Genomic DNA, 22427 nt, shown 5'->3' on the forward strand with positions numbered 1-22427 from the left:
CAAAGGATTCAGAAATTTTACTTCCCATGACTCTCTTCTGATGGTGCATGCTAGCAAAACTGGGGTGAAAATTGAAGATAAAAGACGCAGGATCCAAAAATAATAGTAGTTAACTAGACTATAAAGAAAATAAGTCCCACGATGGCTAGAGTGCAATTTCTCTATTTTAGAACAGAACATAAGTGGGCTCGAGGTAGAACATTTTCAAGAGGGATACAGTGGATTCTAGTCAATACGTACAGTAAATAAGAAGTGGGTAATATTAGTGATAATGGCAGAGGGGGGCATTTATTTCTTCTCCCAAGAACAAGGAAAAGACATTCAGAAACTCTAGGAAGAACTAAAAGCTATCCAAGAAAATCATTACCTAAATATGAAGCAAACTGAAATTTGATAGGACTTTGAAACTCCATGCTGAGAACATTCTTCTTTGAGAGACCCCTAGAGATTAGGACATTGGATCCACTGGAAGAAGGAAATGTAATCCTAGCATGTTCACTTCCTCTTTGGTGACTAATATGTGTATGTTAATTATGACATAAATGTTACTGGTTTTCAAATGTTACAGTTAACTCATAGACCAGGCATGAATAAAATTAATGATGGTAACAGAGTAGAATGAATATATATTCATCCTTGTCTATGGAAAAAGTAAAGCACAGTTGATGCAAGTTGGAACACTGAAGTCGCAGCTTACAGAGAGGGAAGTCAAGAGAAATGATCTAGAATTCACAAAATAAAACGTTAAGTTCACTAACACTGTTTAAGTTAACAGAGCCAAGAGAGGAAGTAAACATTTTTTTAAAAGATTTTATTTATTTATCTGAGAGAGAGAGCCAGAGAGAGAGAGAGAGCGCACAAGCAGGGGAACATCAGAGGGAGAGGGAGAAGCAGACTCCCCACTGAGTAGGGAGCCTAACTCAGGGCTTGATCCCAGAATCCTGGGATCATGACCTGAACCGAAGTCAGATGCTTAACCCGACTGAGCCACCCAGGGGCCCTGAGGAAGTAAACATTTTAATACAGATACCAATATTTGGGAGTTTGCCAACAAATTAGATAATTGGATAAAATAGCCAAATTCTTAGAAATAAATACCAAAACTGACTCAAGGAGAAATAGAAAACCAGAATAGATCTATAACAAACGAAGTGAAAGAACTAGTAATTAAAAAACTTCCCACCAAGAGAAGCTCAGGTCCAAGTGGCTTCACCACTGAATTCTATCATACATGAAGAATTAATATAAATCTTCCAAAAATAGAAGGGGAAGGAACACTTCCCAAAGCATTCTGATGTTACTAGTACTGTCATTATACCCCCCAAAAAGACATCACAAGGAAAGAAAACAACAGGTCATTATCTCTTATGAATATAGATGTAAAAATACTCAAAGAAATATTAGCAAATTGAGTCTAGCAATATATAAAAAGGATTATATACCAGGATCAAGTGAGATCCCAGGAATGCCAGGTTAGTTTAACTTCTAAAAATCAATTATCAATAGAATAAAGGACAAAATGATATCATCTTAATGGATACAGAAAAAGCATTTGAGAAAATCCAACACGTTTTCATGATAAAGGAAAAAAATCATCAAACAACTTGCTCAATCTGATGAAGGCTATCTATAAAAAACCCACAGCTAACATCATATTTAACAGTGAAGACTGAATGATCTTCCTCAGAGATCTAGAATAGGCCAAGGATGTCCAAGCTTGCCATTTCTACTTAATATTGTGTTATAAATTCTAGCCAGGTCAGTTAGGCAAGAAAAAGAAATAAAAAGCCATCTAGATTGGAAAGGAAGAAGTAAAACTATTCATAGATCACATAAACTTGTATCTGCAAAAAACCTAAGGAATTCACAAAAATTATTGGAACTAATAAACAAGTTCAGCAAGGTTGCAGGACAGAAGATCAATATACAGAAATATAAAAAAATCACTAGCAGTGACCATTCCAAAAACGAAATTAAGGAAATAATCGCACTTTATAACAGAATCAAAAGGAACAAACTACTCAGGAATTAATTTTTTTTGAAGTTTATTTATTTATTTGACAGAGAGAGACACAGCGAGAGAGGGAACACAAGCAGGGGGAGCTGGAGAGGGAGAAGAAGGATTCCCCGCTGAGCAGGGAGCCCGATGCGGGGCTCATCCCAGGACGCTAGGATCGTGACCTCAGCCGAAGGCAGACGCTTAACGACTGAGCCACCCAGGAGCCCCAGGAATGAATTTAACTAAAGAAATGCAAGGGGAGGGGCACCTGGGTGGCTCAGTCGTTAAGCGTCTGCCTTAGGCTCAGGTCATGATCCCAGGGATCGAGCCCCGCATCTGGCTCCCTGCTCCGCGGGAAGCCTGCTTCTGCCTCTCACACTCCCCTTGCTTGTGTTCCCTCTCTTGCTGTCTCTCTCTCTGTCAAATAAATAAATAAAATCTTTAAAAAAAAAAAAAAAAAAGAAATGCAAGGGGATTAAGAGTACACTTATTGTGATGAGCACTGAGTACTGTACAGAAATGCCGAATCATTGTATTGTACACCTGAAACATAACCCTGTATGTTAATCATATTTCAATTAAAAAACAAATAAATACAACACTTCTATACTCCAAACTATAAAATATTAATTAAAGAAATTAAAGAAGATCTTAGTAAGTGGGAAGACATTCTATGTTGATGGATCAAAAGACTTAATATTATGTTAAGATAATACTTCCTAGATTGATCTACGTGGAATATTATCCAGCCATAAAAGGAATGATAAATGCTATAGCTACAACATGGGTGAACTTTGAAATTAGGCTAAGTGAAACACGCTATCAATGAAAGACCCCATAATGTATGATTTCATTTACAGGAAATGTCCAAAACAGGCAAATCTTTAGAGACAGAAAGTAAATTGGTGGTGGGCTAGGGAGGACATGGGATGGAACAGGGAGTGCTTGCTAAGAGATCTAGGATTTTTCTGGGGGGGGGGTACACAAATTTGCTAAAACTAGATTGTGGTGATGGTCACACAGCCTTGTGAAAATATTAGCAAACTTTGAATCATATACTTGAAATGGGTGAATTATATGGCATATGAATTATATTCATTAAAGCTGTTAAAAAACATGGTAGAGGGCGCCTGGGTGGCTCAGTTGGTTGAGCGACTGCCTTCGGCTCAGGTCATGATCCTGGAGTCCTGGGATTGAGTCCCGCATCGGGCTCCCTGCTTGGCAGGGAGTCTGCTTCTCTCTCTGACTTTCCTCCCTCTCATGCTCTCTGTCTCTCATTCTCTCTGTCTCAAATAAATAAATAAAATCTTTAAAAAAAAAATGTGGTAGAAATGGACAGTGTTAGTGGGCGGCAGTAGGAGCAAAATTGTTACTTTTTTATATCAGGGAATATAAATAGATATCTAGAATTGATAAATTTAAAACTAGTGATATAAGGGTTGCAGTTGGTTAAGCATCCTACTCTTGGTTTCAGCTCAGGTCATGATCTGAGGGTCGTGAGATCGAGCCCCAAGTCAGGCTCCGTGCTGGGCATGCAGCCTGCTTGAGATTCTCTCCCTCTATCCCCTCCCCTGCTGCTTGTGCTCTCTCTCTCTCAAATAAATAAATCTTAAAAAAAAAATAACTAGGGATATAAGATTAGTAGGAAATAGAGAAGCAACTACCTGGAGGACTAAATTTAGAAACTGGCAAAAACAAAACAAAACCCCAAACCCCCCAAAACTCCAAAAACAAAAAGCAAGTGTCTGGAAAGTGGTAGAATGGGGAGGGCTGGCTGGAGCCAAGAACTATTGCTTTTCTTTCTTTTCTTTTTTTTTTTTTTTAAAGATTTATTTATTTATTTGAGAGAGAGAGAATGAGAGAGAGTACATGAGAGGGGGGAGGGTCAGAGGGAGAAGCAGGCTCCTCGCCGAGCGGGGAGCCCAATGCGGGACTCGATCCCGGGACTCCAGGATCATGACCTGAGCCGAAGGCAGTTGCTTAACCAACTGAGCCACCCAGGTGCCCCGAACTATTGCTTTTCATTTTGAATTCTTTATTATCCATATTTTAAAATTGTGCATCACTTGAAATTTTAGGACACTATAAAAATATACATAAAATTAGTGCGTACGATAATTCTTTCCCTCCCATAGATACCCACTCTTCTTCTTTTTTTTTTAAAAGAGCATGGAGCCCGACATGGGGCTTGATCTCATGACCCTGAGATCAGGACCTGAGCCGAAACCAAGAGTCACATGCTTAACAGACTGAGCCACCCAGGCACCCTAATCTTATCCATTCTTTAGGCCGAATCAGCTTCATCTCAATGACTCCCAAGCGTAGGCATAGACTGTGGAGTCCTTTCCTTACATAATGAAGAGACTGCTCTTGGAGCTGTATTACCTGGGCTTGGCTTTAACCTGTCAGGTCTTTATTTAGCTTTGCGAAATGAATGTCGTTTTGCCAGCGTTATAGTTTTGATTAGTCATTCATTTGTTCATTCCTTCATTTAATGTATATATTTCTTGAATACCCATCACAGTGCTAGGAACTGGGGATATCCTGGTGACAAGGACACCCGATCCCAAGGAGCTCTTACTCTCTTGGGAAGACACAGTAGTCACTAGACAATTATAAGGTGATGGACATAAAGGAGGGCACTCTAGGAGTGCACGGAAGGGGAACCTAGAATCTTGGAAGTCAGCAGGGCTTTCTGGAGGTGGTGACTTGAAATTGGGATCTGAAGGATGAATAGAAGCTAGCCTGGTGAAGCGGATTCAGGAGGGGACATAGCAGCCTTGGGAGAATGGCTGCCATGTAGAATGCAAAAGAGGGGATTAAGGGAATGTAGGCAGAATGACAGACCCCCAAAGATGTCCTTGTCCTAATCCTCGGGACCTGTGAACATATGACTTTACAGGGCAAAGGTTCTGCAATGTGAGTAAATATAGGACCTCAAGATGGGGAGCTTATCCTGGATTATCTAAGTGGCCCCATATAATCATAGGACTTTTTATAAGGAAAAGAGGAGGCGGTAAGACCCATTTATGATTTCTGATCTCCAGAACTGTACAATAATACATTAGAGTTACTTTAAGCCTCCAGATTTGTGGTAATTCTTTACAGCAGCAATAGGAAACTGATAATGGAAAGAAGGCTGGAGAAATAGGGAGGGACGGGAGGATGAAGTTCCCTGGATGCCACGTGAAGGAGTTTGGACTTTATTCTCAGGGCAGTAGGAGCCTTGAAGGGTCATACTTGTGTTTCAGAAAGATTGCTTCAGGCAAAGTAAGGGGGAAGTGGGGGGGTGGGTGGCAGGGCCAGGTCCCCTCATGAACCTGCTAGCGTGGACTCTTCCACACACCGCCCTGAATGGTCCTTTCTCTGGTGACGGTCCCCTGGTGTTGGCTCAGCAACGACCCTGACTTCTCTATGTCAGAAAATACCGAGTACTCCATACTGAGCTTTGAGCCAGGAAAAGAGAGACTGATGGAAGGGCACAAGGAGTGAAAGTTCCCAGGGCTGGGGCAGCCTTGGCTCCAAGAGGAGGTTTCCTCACCTTGATTCTCCACGTCCTTCAGGGGGTCCACCCCTGGAGACAGGATGAAAAACATGGGTGTGGCTGGTCCTGATTCCTCAAATGAGGTCGCAAAGTCTGGAGCTCTTCCCACCACGTATTGGCTTCCCAACTTCTCCTCGACAAAATCTCTGCCGGGAAAGAAGTACACACACGTGTATCCCTCACAGAACTGTGACACTTGAGACAGGGAGGCCTACAGACATGGCAGGATGTACTCAAGGTCATGGGCTTGGTAGTGAGTTACAGAGTTGGGGCCAACTTCCGGTTCCCTAGTTGTTTAGTCGATGCTTAGAACTCGTGCTGCTATTGCTGGCCTGCTGGCCTGGATCAGGGCTCGTTCTGAATCCCCATCCGACCACGTCACTGCCTAGTCCTCTGGGAAGCCTGGGTGTCCTGTCCCATCGCCACCATCTGCTGGAAGATGGCCAGGATCAATGCTTTCTGGAAGCTTGCAGACAGCTACATCCTTCATACTGCTTATCCCTGCGGTCCTCCTTCCCTGCTCAAGATTTAAGGCCTTCCGCCTTCCTATGCTCTATGCTCCTATCTCTGTTTCATCTTATTCCACTTACCAATGTTCATTTCTAAACCTTACAGCTGCAACCACTTATTGGTCATCTGGCCCAACTCTTGGCCTTAACTCTTCCCCAAGGGCACTATTCTCTCTGTCGTCTCTTCTGTTGGGCTCATTTCCTGCCTCTGACCTACCTCAGGACTGAGAGTTGGGATCACTTTCCTCCTCACTGATGACTGCTGTTTCCAAACCATGACTTCTTCGTGCCTGGGGGGCTGTGGACACCATGTTCCCCTGGCTGCATCACCACGACCCCTGCACGTCGATGTCACCTACTATTCCACCATCACTCTCCTCCTTCCCTGAACACTTGACTCATGGACCATCTCCTCCAGCCCGAGTGACATCAACATCCGTGTGGATAATCCTCCAGATTCTTAATCTTCATATCTTCCCCCATTTAGCCACCTGAATTCATGGCCACACCTTCATCCTTGTCATTACTTGAGGACTTTTTCTATACCTGAAACCTTAAATTGAAACATCGCACTCTCTGACTAAAGCCTTCTATCAGCAATTCAACAACTAATCCTAATTCCACCTCTTGTTTGCCTGTATTGGTGTCATGACGAATGTAGGATTTTCAGTGTTGTGGTCTCCCTGTTTTCGTTTTTAAAAATCAGCCCCTTACTCAGGCACCTGGGTGGCTCAGTCAGTTAAGCATCTGACTCTTGATTTCGGCTCAGGTCATGATCTCAGCATCAGGCTCCACACTCAGCTTAAGATTCTCTCTCTCCCTCTGCCTCTGCCCCTTACTCCCTTTCCTGCATGCTCTCTCTCAAAAAAAAGTTAAAATAAATAAGTAAAATAAAATCATCTCCTTACTCTCTTCACTTCTTTCCTATACAGTGTAGACTCCATGGCCTATAACCTTAAAAAACAAACAAACAAACAACTTCTTGAGGTATAATTGACATACCATAAAACCTATCTATTTTAAGTATACTATTCAATAGTTTTTGATAAATTTACTGAATTGTACAGCTTTCACCATAATCCAGTTTTAGAACGCTTTCATCATGCCAATAAGATTGCTCCTGCCTACTCTAAGAATTACTGTTCCCACCATCCAGCCCCAGGCAGCTGCTAATCTCCTTTCAGTTTCTATAGACTGCATGACTTATGATGTCCAGTCATTATCTCACCAATACCCTCATCACCCCCCTTGCCTAACTCATACCCCGACACGCCAGCTTGAACTGAGCCACACTCTGGACCAACTTAACTCTGCATCTACACCTGGGTTGTTGGATGTTGCTGTGGAAAACCATCCGATGGTGAAGACTGATGCCATTACCAACATAGGATCTTAACTAGGGGAACCCTCGGTGCTGCTTGGAGTTCTTTGGGTTTTGCTGGTTGGCCTTCTCTCCCACTTGTCACAGACTCTATTTCAAACTCCGCATCCTCCTCAAATTCCAACCCTGCCACCTCCTCTGGCACACAGACTCAACTGATGACCTTGCTCCCGACTTCTCAGAGAAAACAGAAGCCATCACACAAGATCCTCCTCAGTTTTCTTCATCCTTCTACTACCTCAGCTACAGCCTCAGCTCTTTCTCTCTCCCTTCTTTGTGGTCAGAGAGATGCTCTTCCTTTTTTTTTTATATGAAAAGATATTCATTGGCATTAGTCATTGGGGAAATACCAATCAGAACCACAATGAGATACCACTTCATACCCATTAGGATGGCTATTATCAAAAGAAGAAGAAGGAGGAGGAGGAGGAAAAGAAGAAGGAGAAGGAAGAGGAGGAGGGGAGGGTGGGGAGGGGCAAAGATTTCCTTCCTGCTGTGGATGATCCTTCTGCCTATTCTCTGGGTACCATTATCTCTCACCACATCAGGTGTACCCAGCATCCTCCTCAATGCTGATATCAAAGAGCACTCTTTCTAAATTGTCCACTTAGATATTAAGAAAATACGTGGCAAACACAGAGCCATAGGCCTTGTGGGATTTGGGATGTTGGTACAAAAGCTCCTGTTACTATGAACACGTGACCTTTGTGCTCAGCTCTGCTAGTTGGGCCATGCTGAGACTCCCCCATGCCTGCCCTGGGGTTCCCCACTCTCCCGTGTCCCATACCGCATGGCGTAGGTCATCCGGTCCGGCCGCATGGCTCTCATCATGCAGAGGCGCTGCAGGGCTGTCTTGTTCTTCCACTCCTGTGGAAACTTCTCCTTCTCAGGACATTCTGATTCCACAAACTTTTTCCAGCTCTTGGCAGATCCCTCAATATCCCGATCCAGATTATAGAATCCTTCCATTGATGAAAGTGCCTGAGAAATTTTAGAGAATCTTGCTCTGAAATGCAGTTTCTCCAGAAAGCTGTAATTTTCATTGTGTTGGGGGAGGGGTCAAGGAACAAGATAATAGTGTAGATATAATTCTGTCTCATTCATACTCTTGTCTGGAATCTTGGATCTTTCCCCCCAGCTAAACTCAAGGAAGCAGAAGGGTATTGTTTCAAGTCACCATCAGCAAACTGCACCAATAACGTGCAAGATTTAGCAAATAAAGTGTTTGGATTACTAGTAGCAGCCGAGATTGAGCAGCACTTGCCTGCAGGGTATTGCCTGGATGGAGGGACAAGAAAGGATGCCATGAATTTTCTGGTCATGGAGCCCAGACCTTTTAAGTCTCTGACTCCTTCCTTTCAGGACTCACTCCGCTGGCAACTCCTGTCAAGTTCTCTCTCAAGGTGTCCCTAGCATCATTGACTTTGTGTTAATGCCAACACTAAATTTTCCATGAGTTGCCTGTTTCCATAAGAATGAAGCACAAATGCGTAACTTGGTAATCAAATGTCTTCATTTAGTGCTTCCTTCCGATCCATCCAGTGAACCGGGCATCCTGCTTCCCTTCTACTCTGTCCAAGAGTATCTGTGGCCAACCTTGGAGCTGTGCTAGACTCATTACCAACTCAACTCCCCACTTACTCTACTTCCACCATGTGAGAGGTCCTTGTTCTTTCCTCCCCCCAATTCCACTCCTTCCTTTTCTTGTGCTGGTCCTGATTAGTATGTGTTAAGGTCCTACAAGTTGTTAAAGTCCCATTCATAATCAGCAACCTCTCTCAGGTTCATCCTCTCTAACCTAGAACACAGAACCTTCCCATCCTCCTTGTGTGTGCTACTTGGAACTACCTGTGGAGTTGATATCTTTAGTAAAGGGTCTGACTCAATTTTTAGGTGTTTGAATGCGATGGCTTTAAAGTCTTATCCCTCCATCTTCCTTTTCTGCTCCACATCCAGGCAAGCTGATAAGTGAGCATTGGCACTCCCTCCTCTGGTGTTGGAGGGAAGCTGTGGCATGTAAGCTCCTGCCCATGTACAGGAATACTCACCCTGGCCCCAACCCTAAACTACCAAAAAACTCCAAGGGGGTCTCCTTCCTCGGCTCCCCCAAGTCATTTTCAGACTGCTTGGGAGCTCCTCTGCTCTCCCAGAAAGACTCATTATGTGAGTAATAAACTCTTTAATACTCTCTTGGTATGTGTGTGGCATCATCAGTCTTGATATCAGAATAAAATTTTGGGTGGGGTTTCTTCTCATTCCATTTCTCCAGAGTGCCCACATAAACTTCAGTCACTTGGGACATTTATCTGCAATCTTTCCATGATTACTCAACTCTGCTTGTATGTTTGGTCTCTCAATGAGATTAAAAGCTAGACTATGTCCAAACCACCTACCACAATGCCACGAATTTTAAGGATCCCAATACATTCTTGCTATTTGAATTCATTCATTCATACATTCAAGTCAACATTTATTGAATGTCTACTACATGCCAGGTACTTGGGAATACAAAGGAAAACAAGAAAGGACACATGCCTTCCAAGGAGCTTGCAGTCCTAAGTTAAGGAGAAAGAGGAGATGAGGGAAGCCTTAGTAGGTATACAGAATTCAGTTGGGCAGAGACAGAGATAAAGAGAAGGGAAGGAAGGGCATTTTGTAGGGTGGGGTCAACAAGAGTCAACGTCTGGAAAGGGAAGAGTGTGGGACATGTCAGAAAGCAGGGTGACTGCAGGAGAGGAGTCTTACCAGTGACCGGGGGCAGGTAAAGCTGGAGAAGGACAGAGACCCTTAACCTGGGCTTGCCTCGGCTCGTTTCCCATGCGGATGAACCCATGTCCTGTCTTTATGTGCCCTTTCACATGGGCTCCGTGGTCCCCCAACTTCACCCTGGCCACTTAGCAGGGGATGGGCATAACTCGTACTGAGAAGTAGGGTGGGGAGCGGTGTGAAGGATGGAGAAGGGAGCACCAGGAGTCGAAGGTTCTGGTCTCAGGCCCCCTCTTAGGAGCCTCTTGTGACTCAGAGATTTTAAACCTTTGTGGGCTTTGATTTTCTCATTTGGAAAATAAGGCCAAGTCATCCTTGTCTGCATAGCTTATATTCTAATGCAGATACAAGTGCTTTGAAGCCCTCCCTGGTGCTTTCTTGGGGTGCCTACAGTTATTGAATCACAGTTGCTGGTGTACTTGTCTGCCACTTCCCACAAGACGGTGAGTTCCCTGTGGGCAAGAACTTTCTTAGGCGGCTTTGTATGCCTTGGGCTTGCAGGCTGCTTGGCACTTAGAAAGTGCTCAATTAATAAAGTCTGACATCTGTGTGGACAGCAGGAGGGCTCTTGACAGGCTGAGAAAAGCTGCTGCTGCTGTAACCACTTCTCTCTGGGCTGAGGAACTGGCTCCCATCTTCCTCCCAGCCTGCATCACCATTAACCCTTCTGAGCGCCCATTACCCCCTCCGGCGACACCACAAAACGGAGCAAATGACACTCTGATCAGTGTCCCCAGCTGCTGCGACTGGGTCTGGGACGGACTTTCTTGAAGCTCTGGGTTGAACACAATGGCCCCATTTAATCTCCCAAATGAGGGAAAGGGATTTCTAGCCTTCTAATAAGCTAAATGGAAATGACTAATTAACCTAATTGCATTGGACTGTGTAGCAAAACACAACTGTGCTCAATTGGCATCCGGAGGGGTTGGGGAGAGGCTGACAGGGATGTGCATCACAGATGAGATTTTTATAATGAAGAAACAGAACATGCCCATTACCTTCAAGTTCAGCATTTGGCGAGACTTAAGTTAAAAAAATCCTTACAGAGGGTAAACAATAAAAGCAGTGTTTTATCACCCAGATTTCACTCATTACCCGCTTTCTAGTTCTTTTGGAGGGCAACAAGGCAATCGACCTTCCTCACAGATAGAATTAAAAGACATTTTTTTATCATGTCTTATTCAATCATATTTGTTTCTTCAGGCTGAAATCCAACCGAACACTTAAAAGGAGCATTTATCAAAGGCTTCAGGGATGTACACGACACACTGCGTTCTGTTTCATCTGCTCACATCCGGCCCTGTGCTTGAGTTGGACAGGTCTGGACTCTGCCGCTCCCCGTAACACGATTCACAGAAAGAGAGAGAAAACTTCACGCATTTCTAAAAGAGCCTAGCCCACAAAACCAAACAAAAAAGCAAAGTAAAGTAAAGCAAAGCAAACAATCCGTCTTGTGAAAAGAGAGATGGAACCAGGTGGCACAGAAGCTTCGGAGTGGAGTAACGTAAAATGAAAATAGTAGGGAGTGGCTTTGAATCCTTTATTCTTTCTGACTTTTGCTGCAGAGGGTTTTGTGGGATAATATAGACAAAGGCAACTGGACTTGATCCAAACTCACAATTCCTCAACGCTTTTCCTTCAGTGGGCAAATGCCATCAGGCATGACCCACATCAATCAGCGTACGTACACACCACAGCGGGGTGATGAATAATCGTAAATCTTAGGCGTGAACTGTGTTCCCCAAAAAGGCATGTTGGAGAAGTAACTTCCCAGACTTGTGGATGTGACCTTATATTTGGAGACAGGGTCTTTGCAGGTGCAATCAAGGTAAGATGAGGTCACTAGGGTGGGCCCTAAGCCATTATGACTGGTGTTCTTATAAGGAGGGAAGATGCGAAGAGACACAGAGGGAAGATGGCCACGTGAAGACCATGGGGATGGGCTGAGTCTGCCACAAACCAAGGAGCACCTGGAGCCACCAGAAGCTGGAAGATGCAATGGAGGAACCTCTCCCAAGAGGCTCTGGAGGGAGCATGACTCTGCAGACACCTTAATTTCAGACTTCTAGACTCCAGAACTGCGAGAGCACCCAGCTTGGGGTGCTTTGTTACGGCAGCTCAAGGAAACTAGCTACTGCAGTCAGTTCACGTTTACTGACCATTCACTGTCTGTTCGACTGAACCCTGTGAGGTGGGTATGATGACGGCCATTTTGCTGATGAGGAATGAAAAGTTCAGAGGAATAAGATAATATGCCAGAGGCCACAGACACTCAAACTTGAACTTGAACCCAGGAATGTCTGACTCCAGAGCCTGTGTTAACCAGTCCATCATTGCAGCAGTTCTGCAAAGGGGCTCATTCAGAACTGATTTCCAGAATTTATCTTCCATAAGGGCATCAGACTAGGAGGCACTATTCTCAACTCTAGGTCTACACTGTCCAACAAGGTTGTCAATGAGCAGGTGAAATTGGCTCATGTGACTGAGGAACTGTGTTTTTAATCCACTTAATTGTAATTATTTTAAAATTTAGGTTTAGAAACTGGAACTTGCTTTCATAGTTGGAAAACTTTTAAGTATGTTTGGAACAACTGAGGTATAGGAATCAATGATTTTAAATCTAAATTTTAGGAAATCTAAATACTTTATCAAGTATTTTTTTTAAGAATTTTATTTAAGTAATCTCTACACCCAATGTGGGGCTCAAACTCACAATCCTGAGATCAAGAGTCACATGCTCCACTGACTGAGGCAGCCCAGGCGCCCCTTAAATATTTCCAATGAAAATTTAACATCTGAACTGAAATGAGCTATTAGTATAAAAAATACACACCAGAATTCAAATACAAAAATATAAAATATTTCATTAATAATTTTTATAACAATTGCATATGAAATGGTAATTTGGCTACACTAGGTTAAAGAAAATACATTATCAAAATTAAATTATTTCCTTTTATATTTTTCAACGTGGCTACTAGAAAATTTTATTTTTTTTAAAGATTTTATTTATTTATTTGTCAGAGAGAGAGAGAGAGAGCGAGCACAAGCAGGGGGAGTGGCAGGCAGAGGGAGAAGCAGACTCCCCGCTTAGCAAGGAGCCTGATGCAAGACTCAATCCCAGGACCTGCAATCATGATCTGAGCCGAAGGTAAACGCTTAACTGACTGAGCCACCCAGGTGTCCCGAAAATTTTAAATTACATATGGGACATGCATTATATTTCTTTCAGACAGTGCTACTCTAGAGTATGTCAATTCATTCATATCTTATGTAGCCTAGGAAAGTTGATGGTTTTCTACACATATCTTCACAAATCTCTGCATTTATTATGATTTTTCTTAGGCATTTTAGAAGTTGTGAATGGGGTTCTTCCTTATTTCTTTTCCAATGTAGTGTTCCTCTTCTTATTTGCCAGATGGAGCCCAGGATGACAAATGCAGTTAATAGATGAAAATCAAATCACACCTTTATTATTTTGGCCAGGAATCAGCAAATTACAGCTTGCAGACCCAATCTGGCCCACCACCTGTGTTTGTAAATAAAGTTTTATTGGAACTCAGCCATTTCCATTTGCTTCCGTATTGTGTGTGACTTTGGCAGAGCTGAGTAGTTGTGACAGAGTCTGGCCCTCAAAGCATAAATATTTACTATGTGACCCTGTACAGAAAGTTTAATGGATCTTGATTTAGATACAGCCCTGATTTAGCTACAGACGATGAAAAGAATAGCTGCAGACTCTGACAAAGAAGTTAGAAAAATATTTTGGGCAATGGCGTAATGACTGGAATTAGCCTTGAATTTCTTAAGATGGTCCCTTTGAAGAGGAGAGCATGCGTATAAATATTAAGTTCTGGGCTTCCGTTATAAAGTAAATCAACTTGGATGGCTCTCAAGGGAATTATGCTCCACGAACAAGCCAGTCCACAAAGGTTCCGTACTGTAGGATTCCATTTACGTAACATCCTTGGGAGGATAAAATCATACAAATGAAGAATCGATTAGTGGTTGTCAGGCATTAGGGGAGGGGGCAGGTTGTTCTGGTTAAAAAGGGCAACATGAGGGATCCCTATAGTGATGGAATTTTCTGTATCTTGACCAGGGTGGTGGTTACATGAATCTTCACATATGAAAAACTAAACACACATACAGACACACAGGTGCATAAAAACTAGTGAAATCACAGTAAGATTAGTGGATTGTATCAATGGAAGTTTCTTGGATGTGATGTTGCATGACAGGAATGCAAGATGTTATCACTAAGGGATACAGGGTACCAAGGACATTTCTCTTGTTTCTTATAATTGCATGTGAATTTATATTATCTCAAAAATTTAAACAAATCAATAAAAAAATATAAAGAGAAAGAGAACCAATCCTATTACTTTAGACTCCTTCTTTTTTGTTCTATGAACGGTGTAGAAGATGGAACAAACATGGAAGATCACAAACAGGGTTCATTCTGTGTAGATGCCAGAGCTCCCAGAGCATCAGCATCTGCTGTGTGTACTCATTCAGGTGTGGACCTAACAGCTGCCCACGTGGACAGCAGGCCAGGCCTCTGCGGTGGGTGGTCACTTCGTTAACGTTACTGCCCGGCATCATGTCACCCCCTGTGCATGCATGCATGGTCCCTACAGAAAGGAGCTTATAGTTTGTGATCTTTTCATAGAATAACGTCCGTAGAATCCCAACTAAACTAAACTGCACAACATGGGGGCACCTGGGCGGCTCCGTCGTTAAGCGTCTGCCTTCGGCTCAGGTCATGATCCCAGGGTCCTGGGACCGAGCCCCGCATCGGGCTCCCTGCTCCGTGGGGTATCTGCTTTTCCCTCTGCCTCTAACCCCGCCCCCGCTGTGTGCATGCGCATACATGTACGTTCTTAGGCGGCTTTGTGCGCCTTGTATTCTCTCGCGCGCAAATAAATAAAATCTTAAAAAAAATAAGCTGCACAACATGGCAAGAAAATGGGCTTTGCATTAAAGGGGAACAGATACCACCTACCTCCTGGGTGAACGTGAGAAGAAAATGCATTTCGAAGGTGCTCAATAAATGTGAGCTATTATGAACCACAGAATCCCAGGCTGGAATGCATCCCCTGCTTTGAGGCTGAGTTGGGACTCACACTGACATGCCTGAACAGAGCTTGGCATCTGTCTGCTTCCTGGAAGCCCTGTTGCAGCACGCCCGCGCCGGCCCCAGGGCCTCACGGAGGGGTCCACATGCCAGCCCTAAGCGCAGGCAGGCGCAAGGCAGGGAAGCTTGCACGATCTTACCGCTTCCCCACGTCCTGGAGGCAGAGCCCTTAACTTGCATGTACCTGCTCCTCTACAGAGCCTTCCCAGCAGGCCCGGGAACCGTGAGCTCTGCTGTGGGGGGCCAGGTAAAGGCATGCACCTATGTTTAACACAGCTCCGTGCGAGAACCCCCAAAGGCAGCCCTGCTGACTTCATGGGGAAAAACTCCAAGAGATGAGAACCTGACTTATTCCTGGGGGCCTTTTCTACTGACCTTGATGCCACCCCAGGCCTGATGGGAGAGGAAGCCCACGGGACTGGTGATGCCCGTCTGTCCTGGAGATCGAAGCAGGAAATCCAGCTCTGCCACATCAACTTCCCCGTTCATGAGGAGAATCTGCAATGTAGAAGAATGGTACCACATTTCTTTAGGGGGTGGGAGTCACAGGGTTCTGGAGATCTTGGGGTTGGCACTCAGGGTAATTATTGCTGCTTTGAACCCCCTAGAGCTTGCCACCAGTTTTGGTTGTTGAAAGAGGGTGGAGTGGAAGAAATTGGGTATCTGTGCAAATCACTCCTGGGTGCGTGTGTATTCGCCCCAAATAACCAACCCTAAACCTGGGTTAGCAAGCATTTTGTGTATCAGTCCTAAATGCCATGGAGTACATCCCCGCAAGAGAATTAAGAAGATGACACATACAAATGACATGATTTGAGGAGAATGTCGAAGTCACATGTGGATATACGCAAAACAGAAATGCATAAATGAATCAATAATGCGAAAGGTTCCAGAATAGGGGAGTGGCCAGCAAGCAGGGGTGAGGAGATTAATTTGATTAAACCTTCTATATGTGGTTTTGAATTGGGTGTTGGAGAAGCTAAGAGGTGGGACTATCTAGGCAGGGAGGGAAGGTGCTCTGGGAAGGGGCTGAGGAATGGGCAGAGGCTAGGAGGGGGAGTTGGTGAGGAGTGTGCAGGGGAAGGTAGAGCGAGCTCTAGAGCTAATGATTCACACCGAGAGGTGCTTGGGGAATTGTCCATCCCCCTTTAAATGGTGTTCTGTGCTCAGAACAGATGGGAATGCTCACTAAGAAATAATAATTTGGCAAGTTTGAGGAAAAGTCTCTAAGGGGGGATAAAGGCCTGGTAAAATGAGGTTAAAATATTTATGAGGAGAGAAGAGCGAAATCTAGGGTTGGAAGCTCCTTGGGGCCTGGGGGCAATGAGTGTCAGGAGGGAAGATGCTGGGGTTCAAGTTTTTTTTTTTAAGTAGGCTCCACGCCCAGCATGGAGACCAACGTGGGGCTCGAACTCACAACCCTGAGATCAACACCTGAGCTGAGATCAAGAATCGGATGCTTAACTGACTGAGCCACCCAGGTGCCCCAAATTAAAATTTTTTAAAAAGTAATCTCTGTGCCCAACGTGGGCTCAAACTCACAACCCCAAGATCAAGAGTTGCATGCTCCACTGACTGAGCCGGCCAGGTGCTCCAAGTTCTTTTTATGATGGCCACACTCATCTGGGCTGGAGAGGGAATACAGAGGGTAAGGGGGACAAGCCACACTACCACTCCCCCATGCATTCAGGCTTTGGAACATGCAAAAAGAGTCAGCCCAGAAGTGATCACAGACTGTCTGGTGTCTAGAATTGAAAGAGGCCTTCAAGATAATCTAGTGTGTGCTCCCAATTAACTTATGGAAAAAATTCCCAATCCTAAATGATTAGAGGGATAAATGCAAGAAAATAAGTTTTCTTGGCTTTTTGAAGTTGAGAATAAGTGGAAGACAAGGTTTTTCTCATTAACACTGGAAGTTCCTGATGCGCCCAAACCCTTGAGAATCAGAGTTCTTAAGGGCCTCTTCAAGGCCAAGGCTGCCGTGGCTATGGAAAGACATTTGTAATTTCTTATTCCATGGGAAGTTTGGGACATTAAACCCGCATCTCTCAAAGTAAATAAATAATGAGGATGCTGTAAATTTCTTACAGCATCTCAAAAAGTATCTAGTTATTTGTATGGCCATTGAGTTCCATTGTTTATGCCACTTTGGCACAAACTGGTAGGCTGCTGGAGGGCTATGTTGGGGAGGAGCTTAGGTAATCCGAGGAAAACAAGAAGTACAAGAGTTGATCAACCATGGCTGCCATGAGTGGGACAACGGTGAGGCAGGACGCATGCGCCATGTTGGACCTTCTTGTCCGGTGCCTCTGCTTAGAGCCAAACTGTCTTCACATTCTATGGGAAGTGTTGTGAAAAGAAGAAACTTTCTTTACACCTGCTGGTTGGGCACTGGAAAATGACCTCTTTTCTAGAAACTTCTGCAACCCACTTTTACCTGAAAGGTAAGCTGGGCAAGATAGGTCAGCTTGTCACACTCGAAGAGCCCACGGGTGGTGTACTGGTACACAGAGAAGGTGATGCTGTCTATCAGATTGGTCACACGCTCCTTGAGGCTCTCATCTGGGGCAGCCTTCTCCACAGCCTTCTGGAAGACGATGCTGAATGCCTGGGGGCAGGAGGTTGGACACTGGTAATTGACACAGCTCTCTTTGTATATAGCTAGTAGACTTAACCTGTGAAGAACACTGTAATTTGCCAGCCACAGAAATGTTTTCCCAGCATATCCTGCCAAGAAGGGACGGAGGCAACAAGACAACATGCTATTAGCTCTTTTCTTAGTTTGCTTACATGAATTATTTACGTTGCCATGAAGTGGGCAAAGCTTTGAGGCATACAGACAAGAGCCTACAGTTTGGACCAGTGAAAAGTAACTATCCAGTAGCCCACATCATTAAATTAGATCCAGTAAGTTTTGTTGGATAACTACCTCCAAAAAACAGCCAACAATAACCAGTTGGGATTAATGATCCTAGCCAGTAAATTCCAGATTTCTTGATGGTAGAACCAAAATGTGTTGGGCAAATTTGTTGTCTTAAAGGGCCCCTTGTAAACATCCTAGGCACTCAGAATATTTTTAAATAATTATTTTTCCATTTGGGAATGATCAGAATCTCATGTGTTGTTTTTCTTCCTATGAACTGTGCATTCATTTGGAGAGTCCACTTACACATTCCTTATTTCCTGATAGACCCCTCCCTCAATCAGGGAGCAGGGAGCATAGCCTGCTTCGGCTACACCTTCTGAACATCAAGGCTTTTGTATGAAATACCAATTTACATGAATCAATTTTTCATTATTTTAAAGTATACAGCATTTATAAAAGTAAATATTAGTAATGCTACATTTTGAATGTGATATTTATACAGCACATCATTAAAGAAAATTGAAATCAAGCTATCATTGGGCCTTTTCAATTCATGGCTAAGCAGATTTCCAGTCTTTTCTCTATTTTCCTTTTGTGGCTTCAAAAAGAAAATAAAAAAATTCTTAGGTCTTTCTAACACCAGGTATTTGAACCTCAATGGAAACGATATAAGCTCTGTGTCTCGATATTTCCTCGTTTGGAAAGTGGGGGGCGGGGAATATGAATTCCTCTATTTCATAGTACCATGGTATTTCTTGTTACTGAAACACTTGCAGCCTTCCTTCTTCATTCAGTGTTGAGGACTGCAGCAACATCTTCTGACCACCCTCAACCCAATCCCCTGGGATGTTTCCCTGCACCTGGAAGGCTGGGGATTGGAAGAACAGCTTGGTAGAAGCAGATCTTGCCCTGCAGTTCCACACAGAGCAATTTGAGAAAGTTCCCCTTGCAGAGTAGGTCTGTAGAGACCGCGTGGGTAGCTTTTCCCCCCAGTGGTTAGTGTGGTATTTTTTTTCCCTAAAACTCTCTTTCTTGAAATGACAGCAATCGGTAAATATTCTAGTTACTAAGCTTAAACAAAGTGATTCGCAAGTCAGGAAAAGATCGAAAGAACATTTAAGGACCTAAGTACACTCAGCATTTTCTTTACCCTCCACTAACTCTGGGTCACTTTTCCTTTTTGTCCTAAAAAGGACCCCTTGTCCTGCTCTCACTTCCAGTGTCTGCAGAGCCCAGCGCTGGGCTGACTTCCATTTGCATGACCCCTCTTGGAGGTCGTCTGCTGCACACACAGTCCTATGGCTGGCTCTAGCCACCTCGTTGCCCTTCCAGGGCCCTTGTCCATTGCCTTGTGCCTAAGATATGTTTCATCTTGTCCTTTATCAGATTGTGGGCACACTGAGGTCAGGTCTCAGCAACTTTCTTCTCTTCCCTAGAATCCAGCCCAGCTCTTCCCGTATGGAAGTCACTGGAAAGATCTGTTAATGAATGACTGTGCCCACTAGTGCCCTGAAGAGCTTAGGCAGAGCATGAGAGATGCTCCAGACCAGGGATCTCAAACTCAAATGCCTCCAGGGGCTGGGTGTGTAAGACCAAATTGGGAGGGGGGAGAACATGGCCACAGGGAGGCATGAGCCCATCTGGGAGCAGCCATCCCTTAGCTCTGGCAAATACGTGCCCCGCGTGGAGCGTAAGCTCAGTGTTGCCAAATCTTACAGACTTTCATGGGAAGCCAGAAATTTGGGTTTGTATGAAATCTCCTCACTTTTAAATCTTCACACCCAAGGAAGGTATATGAAAAGCCCTCTGAAAATAGGTCAACAGGCCTTCAGCTCTGTGCTCTTTGCTTCTGTGTGATTCTTCCCTTCCCTGTCTCTTTGAGAAACCTCATTCCTCCAGCTGGGTCCCTCCATGTAAGGTGCATGACAGAGGGAACCAGGCCTTCCAGTCCACAGGGAACCTCAGAAAGGTGCTGTCCTTCTCAAGACACCCTGAGCACCTGGCAAGTGAAGTCTCATTAACCCCTCTCTTTGCCTTGGGCTGAGTTTTGAAGAAAAATGACAATCACGTAGGTTCCATCTTAACCATGTTATGAACTTCCAAGCTTGTTCATGACTGGCTCTTGAAGAGTTTTTGCTTGTATAAAAGCTAATAGACACATCTGAATATATTCCTGCTCAAAACAATTTAGAGGACTGGGATGTGCGGCCCCTGCTCTGAGAATGCCTCTCTTTTCTCTGGAACGACAACTATCGAGTCCAACCTCAGACCAAAGCCAAGACCATGGAGACTCCTGTGGCTGGTTTTTCTTCAAATCACACAAGGCTTCGAAGTGTACTGTTGTTTTGGTGCCTCTGAAGACACTTCATCTCCTTATCATTAAGCATTTAAATCTGCTTTCAGTGACCAAGCTGGTCGGCGATTCTTAATAACCATACGGGGCCCCAAAATGCCCTCCTCCCCCAAATAGCACTTCCAATGATGAAACAAGCCTCTATTGGGATGCTCTTGTTGCAAAACAACTTACAACATCTTTGGGAACACATATTTTCATGGGTTTCATTTAATTTCTTTTCAACTACTCTCAGAACTAGGGAGCGATCTTGCAGTTATGAGGCTTACCATGCTAACTTTCATACTGTCTTAAAATATTTCATAATTCTTTCATCTGTTGCTTTGACCTGAATACAAGGTTAAGTATTAGATTTCTTTTAAAAACATAAAATATTATTATTAATTTTTTAGAGGGGTGGGAGGGGCAGAGGGAGAGAGAGAGAATCTTAAGCAGGTTCCACACCCAGAGTGGAGACCCTTGTGGGGTTCGATCTCATGACCCTGAGATTATGACCTGAGCCGAAAATCAAGAGTCAGACGCTTAACTGGTTGAGCCACCCAGGTGCCCCAAACCATAAAATATTATAAACACATTTCATGTAATCTGCAGAGACTCTGAGTTGAGGGAAGGGGACATGGAAATGGTTAAATGCCACCTGCAATTTAATGAGCTCCAGGTCCTGGAGACATTCTGATTTCTCACCTGCTCACCTCCATCCCCACACCTTGGCCCCCATATGGAAGTTTACCTTCCCAGAGTGAGCTGTGTGCTCTGAGTGTGTGTATGAGGGTGTAAGTGTGTGTGTCTATCCTCTGTTAAGTCAAACAAGGAGGTTGTTCAGAAATACCCCACTACCCCTGTTGCCGCTTCAACTGCGGTCTTTCCATGAACACCCTAGGGGAGAAAGATATACTTTTAGCGACTTGCTTAAAATTTATAGGGCTTTATTTTTTCATTAGTAAGTTAAGTTTAGTCAGCACTTACAATTTGCTAACGTCTTTGGTTTAGAAATATTTCAGCAACCATAAAGCAGTAGCTTTGAGGATATTAGGGTAATAAGACAAGTCACTTAAGGATGGGCTGTGATTATAGCCTGCTTTGGTCTTTAACTGGTATGAATGACATGCACATTTGATTGTCCCTCTATCATATTTTAAGATCTTTGGGGGCAGGGGTCACTTCTGATATTTCTTGGTCCTCCTCCCCGCCATCAGTAAGCTCAGCACCCACCATGTCATCTGTGCTCACTGAGTGAGTCAGGCATCTTCCGTTCCAGCCGAAGTAACCCGTGAGTCCTGAATGACCCAATTAAAGAGACGAAGATTGTAATGTTGGTCTGAAGGCACTGTAGCTGTCTTCCTGGACTTGTTCTGGAAGACCTGCCCTAGCTAATGAAGCCCACAGATAAGCTCTCACAGAGAGTTGTGGTGGCTATATTACGATGATTATGCAAAAAACTGCAGGTGTAAGTCACCTTGAGAGAAAACTGGTACATCGGGTGGATCTTGCTGAGGTCATTCATGATGAAGTAGAGCAGAGAGGCTCGGGCAGCTGCTGGCCGGTAGTGCTCTCGGGCCTCATTGATTTTCACTTCCATCACCTTGGCCTCTTGGACCTGTTAAGGAGGGAAACAGTGGTCCTTTGTTCCAACCAACCCATCAGCCTGGCCTCTCTGTGTCAATACACGTGTCTATGTGTGGGGGGCGGGATGGGTCTGGGTGGGGATGGCAGCCAGAAGGCTGGGAAGCTGCCATGTTAATTAATTAATTAACTAATTAATTAATTTTTTGGAGAAAGAGAGCACACATGTGCTTGTGCATACTCACATTGGGGAAGGGGCAGAGGGAGAGAGAGAATCTTAAGCAGGCTCCACACCCAGTGTGGAGCCTG

General features: G+C 44.2%; 1 protein-coding gene across 1 annotated transcript in view; it reads right to left on the reverse strand.

Annotated features, from left to right (window-relative positions):
* Positions 1 to 22427, reverse strand: part of LOC102738374 (dynein axonemal heavy chain 9-like) — a 241092-nt gene that overhangs the window by 49416 nt on the left and 169249 nt on the right. The window contains exons 29-33 of the mRNA XM_081806003.1: positions 22012 to 22152; positions 17774 to 17944; positions 15712 to 15834; positions 8221 to 8414; positions 5541 to 5689 (exon numbers count right to left, since the gene is read on the reverse strand). Of these exons, the coding sequence (XP_081662129.1) occupies positions 5541 to 5689; positions 8221 to 8414; positions 15712 to 15834; positions 17774 to 17944; positions 22012 to 22152 (778 nt within the window). The remainder of the gene's footprint in view (positions 1 to 5540; positions 5690 to 8220; positions 8415 to 15711; positions 15835 to 17773; positions 17945 to 22011; positions 22153 to 22427) is intronic.

Source organism: Leptonychotes weddellii, chromosome 15 (assembly GCF_054177405.1).
Source record: "Leptonychotes weddellii isolate Sample4059 chromosome 15, ASM5417740v2, whole genome shotgun sequence".
NCBI lineage: Eukaryota > Metazoa > Chordata > Mammalia > Carnivora > Phocidae > Leptonychotes > Leptonychotes weddellii.